The sequence below is a fragment of the Bufo bufo genome, chromosome 3 (genome assembly GCF_905171765.1).
Source record: "Bufo bufo chromosome 3, aBufBuf1.1, whole genome shotgun sequence".
Lineage (NCBI taxonomy): Eukaryota > Metazoa > Chordata > Amphibia > Anura > Bufonidae > Bufo > Bufo bufo.
The window spans coordinates 188,252,970-188,269,289 of record NC_053391.1 but is presented as its reverse complement, the minus strand read 5'-3'; the positions used below and the strand labels follow the sequence as shown (position 1 = coordinate 188,269,289).

General features: G+C 47.3%; 1 protein-coding gene across 2 annotated transcripts in view; it reads right to left on the bottom strand.

Annotated features, from left to right (window-relative positions):
• Positions 1–15,743, bottom strand: part of CCDC181 (coiled-coil domain containing 181) — a 53,378-nt gene extending 37,635 nt beyond the window's left edge. Inside the window, exon 1 of one of the 2 annotated variants that reach the window (XM_040423840.1) lies at positions 15,490–15,743. In XM_040423840.1, the coding sequence (XP_040279774.1) occupies positions 15,490–15,499 (10 nt within the window). In that variant the 5' untranslated portion in view covers positions 15,500–15,743. The remainder of the gene's footprint in view (positions 1–15,489) is intronic. The other variant, XM_040423841.1, reaches the window with a different exon arrangement.
• Positions 15,744–16,320: the final 577 nt, after the last annotated feature.

The window sequence follows — 16,320 nt, the reverse complement described above, 5'->3', positions numbered from 1 at the left end:
ATGGAAACCCTATTAAAGGATAGGATTGTGGAACATCTAAAATCCCATGGATTGCAAGATGAAAAACAACATGGGTTTACTTCAGGGAGATCATGTCAAACAAATCTTATAGATTTTTTTGACTGGGTGAATAAAATAATAGACGGTGGAGGTGCAGTAGACATCGCATATCTAGATTTTAGTAAGGCTTTTGACACTGTCCCACATAGAAGACTTATCAATAAACTGCAGTAATTGAGCATGGACTCCCATATTGTTGAGTGGATTAGGCAGTGGCTGAGTGACAGACAACAGAGGGTTGTAGTCAATGGAGAACATTCAAAACAAGGTAATGTTACCAGTGGGGTTCCACAGGGATCTGTACTGGGACCGATTTTGTTTAATATCTTCATAAGTGATATTGCAAAAGGCCTCGCTGGTAAGGTTTGTCTTTTTGCTGATGACACAAAGATATGTAACAGGGTTGATGTTCCTGGAGGGAAACGCCAAATGGAAAAGGATTTAGGAAAACTAGAAGAATGGTCAGAACTCTGGAAACTGAAATTTAATGTGGATAAGTGCAAGATAATGCACCTGGGGCGTAAAAACCCAAGGGCAGAATATAGAATATTTGACACAGTCCTGACCTCAGTATCTGAGGAAAGGGATTTAGGAGTAATTATTTCAGAAGATTTAAAGGTGGGAAGACAATGTAATAGAGCAGCACGAAATGCCAGCAGAATGCTTGGATGTATAGGGAGAGGTATAAGCAGTAGAAAGAGTGAAGTGCTTATGCCGCTGTACAGAACACTGGTGAGACCTCACTTTGAGTATTGTGCGCAGTACTGGAGGCCATATCTCCAGAAGGATATAGATACTCTAGAGAGAGTTCAGAGAAGAGCTACTAAACTAGTACATGGATTGCAGGATAAAACTTACCAGGAAAGGTTAAAGGACCTTAATATGTATAGCTTGGAAGAAAGAAGAGACAGAGGGGATATGATAGAGACTTTTAAATACATAAAGGGAATCAACTCGGTAAAGGAAGAGAGCATATTTAAAAGAAGAAAAACTACCACAAGAGGACACAGTTTTAAATTAGAGGGGCAAAGGTTTAAAAGTAATATAAGGAAGTATTACTTTACTGAGAGAGTAGTGGATGCATGGAATAGCCTTCCTGCAGAAGTGGTAGCTGCAAATACAGTGAAGGGGTTTAAGCATGCATGGGATAGGCATAAGGCCATCCTTCATATAAGATAGGGCCGGGGGCTATCCATAGTATTCAGTATATTGGGCAGACTAGATGGGCCAAATGGTTCTTATCTGCCGACACATTCTATGTTTCTATGTTTCTAAATGTGAACACATTGTGGCTCAGAATAAATTCAAGCAACTCAATCACAAACCCATTATGATTCGCCAGATGTGATCCCCTTGCTGCTAGGAATGTCCCCACAGCTTGGCAACCCCTATCATGGGGTATCGGGCTATACTAAAGAGCGCTCTCAGCACCTCATCTACATAAAGACTGATTTTTTCAGTCAAACCATTGATTCCTGACACAATGGGTCTACCCTTTAAAGGGCTCAGCCCCTTGTGAATCTTTGGTATACTATAAAATGCTGCTGTTACAGGGTATTCAGGTAACAGGAATGCAAACTCTGTCTTGTCTATCAGATGCTGCTGCATGGCCTTGCTTAAGATGCCCTTAAAGAGGACCTTTCACTGATTCTTACCCTATGAACTAACTATACAGACATGTGGAGCGGCGCCCGGGGATCTCACTGCACTTACTATTATCCCCGGGCGCCGCTCCGTTCTCCCGTTATGCCCTCCGGTATCTCCGCTCACTAAGTTATAGTAGGCGGACATACAAGTCCCTAAGTTATGGTAGGCGGAGTCTGCCCTAGCGCTGGCCAATCGCAGCGCAGAGCTCACAGCCTGGGAGGTTATTTTCTCCCAGGCTGTGAGCTCTGCAATGCGATTGGCCAGCGCTAGGGCAGACTCCGCCTACCATAACTTAGGGAACGGAGATACCGGAGGGCATAACGGGAGAACGGAGCGGCGCCCGGGGATAATAGTAAGTGCAGAGAGATCCCCGGGCGCCGCTCCACATGTCTGTATACTTAGTTCATAGGGTAAGAATCGGTGAAAGGTCCTCTTTAAGTTCACGTTTAAACACCTCCATTGGGTTGTGTTCTAATCGCTTATAGCAAGACCTGTCATTCAGTATCCGCATGCACATCTCAACATATTTATCATCATCCAGGACAACCACATTGCCCCCTTTATCTGAGGGTTTGATAACTATGGTGGTGTCCTTTTTTAACATATCCAATGCCATTTTTTCCTCTTCTGTGACATTGGACATATGAGATTTGTGCATGTGGAGTGACTTCAATTTTTCTGTGGTCACAGTAAGGAAAGCATCCAAGGTAGAATATTCATTAACTGGTGGGGGCCTACGGGACGGTAGACGGAGGTTTGTAAATGGGCCCTGACCAATTTCTCTCTCACTTTCATCTAGAAGGCCAGCTAAAAGCCTCACATCCTGTAATTCTTAAGGTTCAATGCCTGATTTGTGACATTGTTCTTTGTCGTTCGTAAGGAAAGATTTGCGCCATTTTAACTTCCTTATAAATAAGTTGAGATCCTTAAACCAATTAAATGGGTTATAATGGCAATCAGGAACAAAGGACAAGCCTTTGCATAAAACGTCCATTTCAACACTACTAAGGGGATGTTTAGAGATATTTATCACTTGTAGTTTATCGGTCTCTCTCTTTGGCTCTAATTGCCCCTCCTGTTCCTCAGTTGGTATTCCGAGGTTGTTGGCATAGACCCTAAAAAACCACCTCTATTGCCCATCTCACTACCCCCACGTCCACGTCCCCGTCCCACGTGGTCAGCACAATTAGAATGGGCAGAGCGGAGGAAGTTGATTTTCCACTCCCCCAAGTGACGTATCTGCATGCCGACTAGCTCCGCCCAGTGGGAGTGGCTACCTTGATATGAGAGCGGCTTTGAGCGGCCGCGTGCTACGGCCGTAATGTGCGTTTATTCAGGCAGTAAAATCATAAATAATATACACGCAAACTATTCCTTACAGTTAATCCTAGTGTGAGTCTCCATGTTGTAGGAGCAGACAGAAGAAGTCTCCATGGTGGTCTGGGCCCAGCTAGAGAAGAAAAGGGAAGTTGAATGACTACAATAGGAGAAGACGTTACTTGTGAATTGCTGAATGTCACTGTGCTGTATTCACTTTCCATTTTATACAGCTGGTATCTGATGGTTACTTGGTGACTGTATTATTTTTTGGCCCCTGATCTTTTATAGCTTTGGTAATGCCCCTGGCTGCCAGTTCTGCATCAATGGATCAGTGATGCAGCAGGAAGTTATGGACAGACCCAGAAGACAAGTTGTGCCGTGGATATGGGGTTGAAGGCTATTAGCAGTGATGGCCAGTTCGCAGTGTTCGCCCGCGAACACATGCGGGCTGCAATCTTGACTCACCCGTCCGGCGATGCACAGGTAAGCCCTTACCTATGCCTGTGCCGCGAGCCGGTCTGAAACAAATGCGGTTACCGGAAGCAGGCAGTTCTGAGAACAGCCCGATCAAGGCCCCCGGCGTCTGTTCTCGGTACTGCCTGCTCCCGGTGACCGCATTTGTTTCAGACCGGCTCGCGGCACAGGCACAGGTAAGGGCTTACCTGTGCATCGCCGGACTTGTGAGTTAACCACCCCAGGACCGCCTAACGCAAGATTGCATCCTGGCGGCAGTGGTGTTATTCCTCCTAGACGCGTCGATGCGTCATCTCGCGAGAGGCGAGATTTCCTGTGAACGCGCGCACACAGGAGCGCGCGTTCACAGGAACGGGAGGTAAACGAGTGGATCTACAGCCTGCCAGCGGCGATCATTCGCTGGCAGGCTGTAGATGGGATTTTTTTAACCCCAAAAAGGTATATTAGACGCTGTTTTGATAACAGCGTCTAATATACCTGCTACCTGGTCCTCTGGTGGTCCCTTTTGCTTGGATCGACCACCAGAGTACACAGGCAGCTCTGTAAAGTAGCACCAAACACCACTACACTATACCCCCCCTGTCACTTATTAACCCCTTATTAACCCCTGATCACCCCATATAGACTCCCTGATCACCCCCCCTGTCATTGATCCGCAAAACACATACGGACGTCTGAATGGAGCCTTACAGGGGGGTGATCAATGACAGGGGGGTGATCACCCCATATAGACTCCCTGATCACCCCCCGTCATTGATCACCCCCCCGTAAGGCTCCATTCAGACGTCCGTATGTGTTTTACGGATCCGCGGATCAGCAAAACACATACGGACGTTTAAATGGTGCCTTACAGGGGGGTGATCACCCCATATAGACTCCTTGATCACCCCCCTGTCATTGATCACCCCCCTGTAAGGCTCCATTCAGACGTCCGTATGTGTTTTGCGGATCCACGGATCCGCAAAACACGGACACCGGCAATGTGCTTTCCGCATTTTGCGGATCCACACATTGCCAGAACTATATAGAAAATGCCTTTTCTTGTCCGCAATTGCGGACAAGAATAGGACATGTTCTATAGGCTCAACAAAAAAAGCAGTGTTCGCCCGATCAGGCCTGATCTTGTGCACACACTTGCGTTCAGTCCGCTCCACCGCAGTGACAGAATTTTTTTTTTTCTGATCACTGCAAAAACACCGTAAAAATTAAGATCACTTTTGAGGGGCATGGCGAGTTCATAGAAGATTTTTTTTTTTGGAACAAGTTAGGAAATTGTTTTTTTTTGTTTTTTCTTACAAAGTCCCCGTGCACCTAGGCTGCAAAAAAGTGTCACATATGTGGTATCGCCGTACTCAGGAGAAGTTGGGCAATGTGGTTTGGGGTGTCTTTTTACATATACCCATGCTGGGTGAGAGAAATATCTCTCTAAAATGACAACTTTGTATAAAAAAATGGGAAAAGTTGACTTTTACAGAGATATTTCTCTCACCCAGCATAGGTATATGTAAAAATACACCCCAAAACACATTGCCCTACTTCTTCTGAGTACGGCGATACCACATATGTGACACTTTTTTGCAGCCTAGGTGCGCAAAGGGGCCCAAATTCCAATGAGTATCTTTACGATTTCACAGGGCATTTTTTACGCATTTGGATTCCAGACTTCTTCTCACGCTTTAGGGCCCCTAAAATGCCAGGGCAGTATAAATACCCCACAAGTGTCCCCTTTTTGGAAAGAAGACACCCCAAGGTATTCCGTGAGGGATATGGTGAGTTTATGTAAAATTTTATTTTTTGTCACAAGTTAGTGGAACATGAGACTTTGTAAGAAAAAATAAATAAATCAATAAATAAATCATTTTCCGCTAACTTGTGACAAAAAATAAAAACTTCCATGAGCCCATCAGCGAATACCTTAGGGTGTCTACTTTCCGAAATGGGGTCATTTGTGGGGTGTTTCTACTGTCTGGCCATTGTAGAACCTCAGGAAACATAACAGGTGCTCAGAAAGTCAGAGCTGCTTCAAAATGCGGAAATTCACATTTTTGTACCATAGTTTGTAAACGCTATAACTTTTACCCAAACCAATAAATATATACTTATTGCATTTTTTTTTTTATCAAAGACATGTAGAACAATAAATTTAGAATTTTTTTTATGAAGAAATGTCGTTTTATTTGAAAAATTTTACAACCGAAAGTGAAAAATGTCATTTTTTTTGCAAAAATTTTGGTCAATTTTAATTAATATCAAAAAAAGTTAAAATGTCAGCAGCAATGAAATACCACCAAATGAAAGCTCTATTAGTGAGAAGAAAAGGAGGTAAAATTCATTTGGGTGGTAAATTGTATGACCGAGCAATAAACCGTGAAAGTAGTGTAGTGCAGAATTGTAAAAAGTGGTCTGGTCATTAAGGGTGTTTAAGCTAGGGGGGCTGAAGTGGTTAAGATGGCAGCCCGCATGTGTTTGCGGGCGAACACGGTGAACTGGCTAGTCCCTGCTGCTGTCCAGCTGGATCCACTTTGAGTTAGTGTGGTGTCAGGGACGCCAAAGTTTTGCACCTGCCCCCTGAGTTGTCAGCTGCTCCCCTGGTATTGTAACCTCAATGAAGTGAAGTAGGCTCAGATACCACCAGACACAGCCCATGGACAACAGTGCCGCAGTTTCTGGGGGGAAAAAAGAGAGAATGCACTTTTCTAATCTCGAACCCGAGCCAGAAATGCTTGATGTTGAGGGTCTCAGGACTCGGAAAGCAACCCAGTCTACTTCCACAGTCTGTGTCCTCCTGATCTATTCTGTGTAATCTGAACCACAAATTATCTCAAATATTTCCTCTCCATTTCTTACCCACTTAATCAAATAATGACTTTTCCTCTCCCTAATCTGTCTAAACAAATTGGCTGCTAGGACAAGCAGGACTGTTTACAGGCTGTATGCATTTATCACTATGGATACATTATGGTTTGGTAAAAAAAAAAATAATACAGTCAAGGATGTGTAGATGTAGCAGAGATCACAAGTCAGCATAAAGGACAAATGCAGCAGAGCTGTGTTTATCACTTGCTACAATGATCCATGATCTAAGGGCTCATGACGGCCGCAATGCCGCCCGCAAAAAGCGGGTCCGCAATATAGAGGAGGAACCTGCCGCCTGCACACCATATCACGAATGCGGACCCATTCAAGTTGAATGGGTTTGAGTCCGTCAGCGCAGGCCACACGGGCGCTGCAGTGCATTTTCAACGGTGTGAATGCTTTTGTGGACGAAGACGCCAAGGATCTTTAGGGAATTTATAGCCAAATTATTAAGACTATTGGGTGCAATAAAAAGCAGGACCACCATTCGCTGGGTTTTTTGCATCTTACACACAGACCTATTAATTTCCATGGGGTCCGTCTTGCCTGAAAAATTCTATAGAAAAGAACAGGCTGTTTTATTTTTATTTTTTTAATGCAGAGCGAACTTGAATGAGAAAAAAAATGCCTATGTGTATAAACCCTTTGGGGAAGATTTATCAAAACTAGTGCCCATAGCAACCGATTCCACCTTTCATTTTTCAGAGGTCCTTAGGAAACTGAAAGATGGAATCTGATTGGATGTTAGGGGCAATAAGCTAGAGTTCCTATACACCAGTTTTGATAAATCTGCCCATTGACTTTCCTGGGTCAGTTTTCACTGCAGGTGCTATCCGTCTTTGTCATGGTCTTACCTTCCTGCTGTTCTCCTTCGTTTGACATGTGCTGGCGGCCATCTTGGTTTCTGGGTTTCTTGTAGCCTTCCACCCTGCGGCTCCTCCTTCCCACTGGGAGGAGCTGGATGCCTAGCTCATATATATAGGAGGTCTGTGGCTTCAGTTCCTTGCTTGGTCCTCTTGTGTTCACATGCTTCTAAGACTGCTGCTGCTTCTGGTTCCTGATCCTGGCTTCGTCTGACTACCCTGCTGGTTCCTGATCCTGGCTTCGTCTGACTACCCTGCTGGTTCCTGATCCTGGCTTCGTCTGACTACCCTTCTGGTTCCTGACCTCTGGCTTCGCAAAGACTCTGCTCGGTTTCACCATCCGTTTGGACTTTTGCTTTACAGCTTTATTTTCAATAAAACCTTCTTATTTTCACTTATCTCTTGTTGTACGTCTGGTTCATGGTTCCGTGACATTAGGACCAAGCCATGAATTCTGACGGTACAGGGCCATCCTCGCTACCCACGCTGGTTGCCAGACTTGATCAGCAGGATCACCTGTTGGGTCGGTTCGCTGTGGCGTTGCAAACCCTGCTTGAACGCACGGCTCATTTCGCTCCCGTTGCCGATGGGTCGGTTGTCGCTCCTGGGCTCGCTCCTACTGCCGCTCCGGTTGTTGCGCCAGAGTCTACCCCGACACCTGTTGTTGCGCCTGCGGTGTTTCGGGGTATGACCGGTTCTGCCCCTCTTCCACAGCGCTTTGGGGGAGAGCCAACTCAGTGCCGAGGTTTCCTTAACCAGGTGGGCATTTATTTCGAGTTGCTGCCACATGCCTTTCCTACTGAGAGATCAAAGGTGGGCTTCTTGATCTCGCTGCTCTCGGACAAGGCCTTGGCCTGGGCCAGCCCTTTATGGGAGAACAACAATCCGGTGGTTGCCGAGTTTTCCGGTTTTGTTGCTTCTCTTCGGAAGGTATTCGATGTGCCGGCTCGTGCTGCCTCTGCTGCGAAGCTCCTTATGTCCATCAGACAGGGTTCACGATCCGTAGCTGAATACGCCATTGAGTTTCGTACCCTGGCAGCAGAGGTGGGCTGGAATAATGAGGCTCTGGTCGCTGCTTTCTCTCATGGTCTCTCGGATGCCTTGAAGGATGAGGTTGCAGCTAAGGACCTACCAGTTGAGCTCGAGTCTCTTATTTCTTTCCTGATTTTGATTGACACCAGACTCAGGGAGAGACCTTCCTTTAAGGAGAACCTGCGGAGGTCTTCTAACAGATTGGTGCCTACGTTTGCTGTCCCACCCGTGCCTCCCTCTCCTCCCACGCCTCCTGGGGATGACTTGTCTGGGGGTGAACCCATGCAGCTGGGGTTTGCTCGCCTGTCCGAGGGGGAGAGGGCACTCCGGAGACGCGAGGGCCGATGCATGTACTGTGGTCTCGGTGGGCATTTTCGGTTGGCATGTCCGAACCGTCCGGGAAAACGCTCGTACCTGAGATCCTGTCGGGGGCAGATCTTGGGTGGAGTCTCCTCGTCCCCGGTTTCCCGTGTTGACAAACCACTGATCACTGTTGTCCTCTCCTGGGTCGGGGGCTCGGTGACGACCCAGGCGTTGGTGGACTCTGGTGCTGGTGGTTTGTTCATTGATAGTGTGTTCGCTGCCGCCAATTCCATTCCTCTGCAGGCTCGAGGTTCCCCACTGGCTCTTGAGGCGATAGACGGCAGACCCCTTCTGCCGCCACACGTGACTCATGAGACCCTTCCAGTGGGGATAGCCATTGGTGCCGTTCACAGAGAGTCGGTCTGCCTCCAGGTTATTTCGTCTCCACACTACTCGGTGGTCTTGGGGTACCCCTGGCTCCAGAAGCATAATCCGACTTTCGATTGGAGATCGGTCGAGATCCTCTCGTGGTCACCGCAGTGTGGGGCTAGTTGCATCCATGGGTCTGTCAAGTTGCTGTGTACTTCCTCGGACTCTCTGTTGCCTCCTGAATACGAGGAGTACCGGGATGTATTCGATAAGGTGCGCGCGGTTGCCCTACCTCCGCACTGCCCATACGATTGTGCCATAGAGTTACAATCTGGTGCCGTTCCTCCTCGTGGCAAAGTCTATCCACTGTCGGTAGCGGAGAATGAGGCCATGGAGGAGTACGTGAGGGAGGCGCTTTCACGCGGACACATTCGCAAATCTTCGTCCCCGGCAGGGGCTGGATTTTTCTTTGTGAAAAAGAAGGGCGGTGAGTTGAGGCCTTGCATCGATTACAGGGGTCTCAATCGCATCACGATCAAGAACGCTTACCCGATACCCTTGATTTCCGAGCTGTTCGATCGCCTTAAAGGGGCCACGGTCTTTACCAAACTCGACCTGAGGGCGGCATATAACCTGGTAAGGATCAAGGCGGGCGATGAGTGGAAGATCGCGTTTAACACCAGGACCGGTCATTATGAATCCTTGGTTATGCCCTTTGGGTTGTGCAATGCGCCCGCAGTCTTTCAGGAATTCATCAACGATGTTTTCCGTGTCCTGTTGCAGCAGTGTGTGGTGGTCTATTTGGATGACATCTTGGTATATTCTGAATCCATGGAGGCCCACATTCTGGATGTCAGACGAGTGTTGCAACGGTTACGAGAGAACAAGCTGTTCGGTAAGCTTGAGAAATGCGAATTTCACCGATCCCAGGTAACCTTCTTAGGTTACATCATTTCCGCTGAGGGGTTCTCCATGGATCCTGAGAAGGTTTCGGCTGTCTTACAGTGGCCCCAGCCCAGTGGTCTTCGTTCCCTGCAGCGCTTTTTGGGCTTCGCCAATTATTATCGGAAGTTCATCAGGGACTTTTCCATGCTGGCCAAGCCTCTCACGGATCTGACCAGGAAGGGCAGTAATTCCCAGGTCTGGCCGCTCGAGGCCATCCGAGCTTTTGAGGCCCTAAAGTCCGCCTTTGTGTCGGCTCCGATTCTGTCGCATCCCAACCCTGGGTTGCCCTTTGTCCTCGAGGTGGACGCGTCTGAGACGGGAGTAGGCGCCCTTCTGTCTCAGCGTAGAACACCAGAGGGTCCTCTGCTTCCCTGTGGGTTTTACTCCCGGAAACTGTCTTCCGCGGAGTGCAACTATCAGATTGGTGACAGGGAGTTATTGGCCATCGTGCAGGCCCTTAAAGAATGGAGGCACTTGCTCGAGGGTTCGGTGGTTCCGGTTCTCATCCTGACGGACCACAAGAATCTGACCTACCTTTCTGAGGCCAAGAGATTGACACCACGTCAGGCCAGATGGGCTCTGTTCTTGTCACGTTTTAATTACGTGGTCTCCTACCTACCCGGTTCCAAGAACATCAGGGCGGATGCCTTATCACGGCAGTACTCCGAGCTGTCCAGGGAGGAGTCGATTCCGACTTCGGTCATACCTCCGAATCAGATCCTGGCCGCCATTCGCACCAGCCTGACCTCTCCCCTGGGTGAGCAGATTTTGGCGGCTCAATCTGGTGCTCCCTCTGGGAGACCCAACGGCAGATGATTTGTGCCTGAGGAGTTGCGCACTCGGTTGTTGCGAACCTACCATAACTCCAAGACCGCGGGGCATCCTGGAAAGAATCAGCTGTCCTGGGCTGTTTCACGTCTGTTCTGGTGGCCTTCCCTACGTTCCGACATCGCCGCATATGTAGCGGCATGCTCCGTTTGTGCCCAGAGTAAGTCCCCTCGGCACCTTCCGTTGGGCCTTCTGCAACCCATAGCCACCGGGGAGCGCCCATGGTCACACCTGGGGATGGATTTCATTGTGGACCTCCCTGCATCCCGAGGCCATACGGTCATTCTCATGATTGTGGATCGGTTTTCCAAAATGTGCCACTGTGTTCCTCTCAAGAAGTTACCCTCTGCACAAGAGTTGGCCACGATTTTTGCCAGGGAGGTCTTCCGGTTGCACGGTTTGCCCAAGGAGATTGTGTCGGATCGGGGGAGTCAGTTTGTGTCCAGGTTCTGGCGCGCCTTTTGCTCCCAGTTGGGGATTCATCTCTCCTTCTCCTCGGCCTACCACCCTCAGTCCAATGGGGCCGCAGAACGATCCAATCAGGCCTTGGAGCAATTCCTTCGTTGCTATGTCTCCGATCACCAAGACAATTGGGTTGACCTCCTGCCTTGGGCTGAGTTTGCCAGGAACACGGCGGTGAACTCTTCCTCTGGGACGCCTCCCTTCATGGCCAATTATGGGTTCCAACCTGCCGTGTTACCGGAGGTATTCTCTCCCCAGGATATTCCGGCTGTGGAGGATCACCTTTCCGTCCTACGTGCTTCTTGGGTACAGATCCAGAAGTCCCTTGAGGTCTCTGCGCAGCGCCAGAGACTCCAGGCTGATCGCAGACGAGCGCCTGCTCCTTCCTACCAGGTCGGAGACCGTGTATGGTTGTCCACCCGCAACCTCAACCTTCGAGTGCCCACTCCCAAGCTGGCGCCTCGCTTTGTTGGTCCCTTCCGAGTGCTTCGCAGGGTAAACCCGGTAGCCTATGCCCTTGCGCTTCCTCCTGGCATGCGGATCTCCAACGTGTTTCATGTCTCCCTGTTGAAGCCACTGGTGTGTAATCGTTTCACTTCCTCGGTTCCTCGGCCTCGTCCGGTCCAAGTGGGCAATCGTGAGGAATATGAGGTGAGCAATATCCTGGACTCACGCCTGGTCCGCGGTCGGTTGTAGTTTTTGGTCCATTGGCGTGGTTATGGTCCAGAGGAGCGTTCCTGGGTTCCCTCCGCAGATGTCCATGCTCCTGCCTTGCTCCGAGCCTTCCACGCACGCTTCCCTCAGAAACCGTTTTGTGCTCCGCGGAGGAGGGGCCCTTGAGGGGGAGGTACTGTCATGGTCTTACCTTCCAGCTGTTCTCCTTCGTTTGACATGTGCTGGCGGCCATCTTGGTTTCTGGGTTTCTTGTAGCCTTCCACCCTGCGGCTCCTCCTTCCCACTGGGAGGAGCTGGATGCCTAGCTCATATATATAGGAGGTCTGTGGCTTCAGTTCCTTGCTTGGTCCTCTTGTGTTCACATGCTTCTAAGACTGCTGCTGCTTCTGGTTCCTGATCCTGGCTTCGTCTGACTACCCTGCTGGTTCCTGATCCTGGCTTCGTCTGACTACCCTGCTGGTTCCTGATCCTGGCTTCGTCTGACTACCCTTCTGGTTCCTGACCTCTGGCTTCGCAAAGACTCTGCTCGGTTTCACCATCCGTTTGGACTTTTGCTTTACAGCTTTATTTTCAATAAAGCCTTCTTATTTTCACTTATCTCTTGTTGTACGTCTGGTTCATGGTTCCGTGACAGTCTTACACTCAACACTCCAAGGACAAGCTTTAAAGTTAAAGGGGTTGGCCCATCTCATTCATTGGTGGCATAGAATATTGCTAGGATATACCCTCAATGTCTGATAGGTGCGAGTGCCACCTCTGGGATCCACAACTATCTCTAGAACCCAACCTGCAAAGTGAAGGAGGGTGCATGGTACCTCCGCAGCTGCCCACCATTGATTTATTTGGGAGTGCCTAGGTGAGCAGATCAGTTATTTTCAGAAGACCCAATAAAACGGACGGGTTGCGCACCGCGCAAGCGCAGCTACCGCTCTATTCACTGAGCAGGTGGATGTTAGAGACCTCACGCTCCTCCACCTTCCGTTTGAGGATGCCCCACAGATACTCAATAGGGTTTAGGTCTGGAGACATGCTTGGCCAGTCCAGCAACTTTAACCTCAGTTTCTATAGCAAGGCAGTGGTCGTCATGGAGGTGTGTTTGGGGTCGTTATGTTGGAATACTGCCCTGCAGCCCAGTATCCGAAGAGAGGGGATCATGCTCTGCTTCAGTATGTCACAGAACATGTCAGCATTCATGATTCCCTCAATGAACTGTAGCTCCCACAGCCGGCAGCAATCATGCAGCCCCAAACCATGACACTCCCACCACCATGCTTGACTGTAGGCAAGAAACACTTGTCTTTGTCCTCCTAACCTGGTTGCCGCCACACACACTTGACACCATCTCAACCAAATATGTTTATTTTTGGTCTCATCAAACCATAGGACATGGTTCCAATAATCCATGTCCTTAGTCTACTTGTCTCCAGCAAACAGTTTGTGGGCTTTCTTGTAAATCATCTTTAGAAGAGGCTTCCTTCTGGGAGAAGAGCCATGCAGACCAATTTGCTGCAGTGTGCGGCATATGGTCTGAGCACTGACAGGCTGACCCCCCACCCCTTTAACCTCTGCAGCAACCTCTGGATATGACGCTGAGCACGTGCACTCAACTTCTTTGGCTGACCATGGCGAGGCCTGTTCTGAGTGGAGCCTGTCTTGTTAAACCGCTGTATGGTCTTGGCCACTGTGCTGTAGATCAGTTTCAGGGTGTTGGCAATTTTCTTTTAGCCTAGGCCATCTTTATGTAGAGCAACCATTCTTCTTTTCAGATCTTCAGAGAGTTCTTTGCCATAAGGTACCAATTTGAACCAGTCACCAGTATCAGAGAGTGTGAGAGCGATAACACCAAATGTAACACACCTGAGACTAGGGATGAGCGAATCGACTTCGGATAAAACATCCAAAGTCGATTTGCATAATACTTTGTTCCAATACTGTACGGAGCAGAAGCTCCGTACAGTATCAGAATGTATTGGCTCCGATGAGCCGAAGGTATTACTTTGCGAAGTCTCTCGAGACTTCAGGTAATAACTTCATAAATTAATTTGTACTGTAAAAAAACATTTCCCGAACTTGGGTTTGGTTCCAAGTGGTACCTTGGAACCGAACCCGAGTTCGGGAAATGTTTTTTTACAGTAGAAATCAATTTATGAAGTTATTACCCAAAGTCTAGAGAGACTTCGCAAAGTAATACCTTCGGCTCATCGGAGCCATTACATTCTGATACTGTACGGAGCTTCTGCTCCGTACAGTATTGGAACAAAGTTTTATGCAAATCGACTTTGGATGTTTCATCCGAAGTCGATTCGCTCATCCCTACCTGAGACTTTGTAACACTAACGAGTACCGGGGAGGGAAAATGGCTAATTGGGCACAATTTGGTCATTTTCACTTAGGGGTATATGCATTATATACAAATCTGAGCTATGTAATACCTGTACTATATACAAATGTAAGCCATGTAATATCTGTACTATATACAAATGTAAGCCATGTAATACCTGTACTATATACAAATGTAAGCCATGTAATATCTGTACTATATACAAATGTAAGCCATGTAATACCTGTACTATATACAAATGTAAGCCATGTAATACCTGTACTATATACAAATGTAAGCCATGTAATATCTGTACTATATATAAATGTAAGCCAAGTAATATCTGTACTATATACAAATGTAAGCCATGTAATACCTGTACTATATACAAATGTAAGCCATGTAATACCTGTACTATATACAAATGTAAGCCATGTAATATCTGTACTATATACAAATGTAAGCCATGTAATACCTGTACTATATACAAATGTAAGCCATGTAATATCTGTACTATATACAAATGTAAGCCATGTAATACCTGTACTATATACAAATGTAAGCCATGTAATATCTGTACTATATACAAATGTAAGCCATGTAATACCTGTACTATATACAAATGTAAGCCATGTAATATCTGTACTATATACAAATGTAAGCCATGTAATACCTGTACTATATACAAATGTAAGCCATGTAATACCTGTACTATATACAAATGTAAGCCATGTAATATCTGTACTATATACAAATGTAAGCCATGTAATATCTGTACTATATACAAATGTAAGCCATGTAATACCTGTACTATATATAAATGTAAGCCATATAATACCTTTACTATATACAAATGTAAGCCATATTATACCTGTACTATATATAAATGTAAGTCATGTAATATCTGTACTATATACAAATGTAAGCCATATTATACCTGTACTATATATAAATGTAAGCCATATTATACCTGTACTATATATAAATGTAAGCCATATTATACCTGTACTATATACAAATGTAAGTCATGTAATATCTGTACTATATACAAATGTAAGCCATGTAATATCTGTACTATATACAAATGTAAGCCATGTAATACCTGTACTATATATAAATGTAAGCCATGTAATATCTGTACTATATACAAATGTAAGCCATGTAATACCTGTACTATATACAAATGTAAGCCATATTATACCTGTACTATATATAAATTTTAGCCATGTAATGTCTGTACTATATACAAATAAAACATATGTAATATACGTACTATATACAGATGTAAGCCATGTAATATACGTACTATATACAGATGTAAGCTGTTCTACTTACCCACAGTCATTTCCACAAGCGCACACCCTCACCATTAGGCTATAAGGGCTCTGGGGACATTAATGACAGCTGCCATGACAACGACCCAAGCAGCCACTCTCTCCGCTCCTAGCTTCTCTTCTTACCTGGGAAGCCTGGCTGCCGCGGACGGTCTGTGACGATGTAATGCAGGAAGGGTCCCGGCAGCCGCCACACCACATGAGTGTCCCGGGAGCCGCCGCAGATTACAGGGATTTCATCCCTAGCAAAGCTGTCGCGTCCCCATGGAGACCGAGGCCATGACGTTACATGGGGTTCTCGCGAGAATTGAAGGTCGGTCTGCCCTGTAGGGGATAATGTCAGCACCTGCAGCGGTGAGACGAGAATATAGTGGTAAAATGGCTCCTCCCTCTGGAGTCAGCCTGTTCCTATGTAAAGCCGGCTAGAATGTAGTGGGTAAAAGGAGGTCCTCCCTCAGGAGTCAGTATGGAGAGGGTAAAAGGAGGTCCTCCCTCAGGAGTCAGTATGGAGAGGGTAAAAGGAGGTCCTGCCTCAGGAGTCAGTATGGAGAGGGTAAAAGGAGGTCCTCCCTCAGGAGTCAGTATGGAGAGGGTAAAAGGAGGTCCTCCCTCAGGAGAGGGTAAAAGGAGGTCCCGCCTCAGGAGTCAGTATGGAGTGGGTAAAAGGAAGTCCTCCCTCAGGAGTCAGTATGGAGTGGGTAAAAGGAAGTCCTCCCTCAGGAGGGGGTAAAAGGAGGTCCTGCCTCAGTTGTGGGTAACAGGAGGTCCTCCCTCAGGAGTGGGTAAAAGGAGTTCTTCCCTCAGGAGAGGATAACAGGAGGTCCTCCTTCAG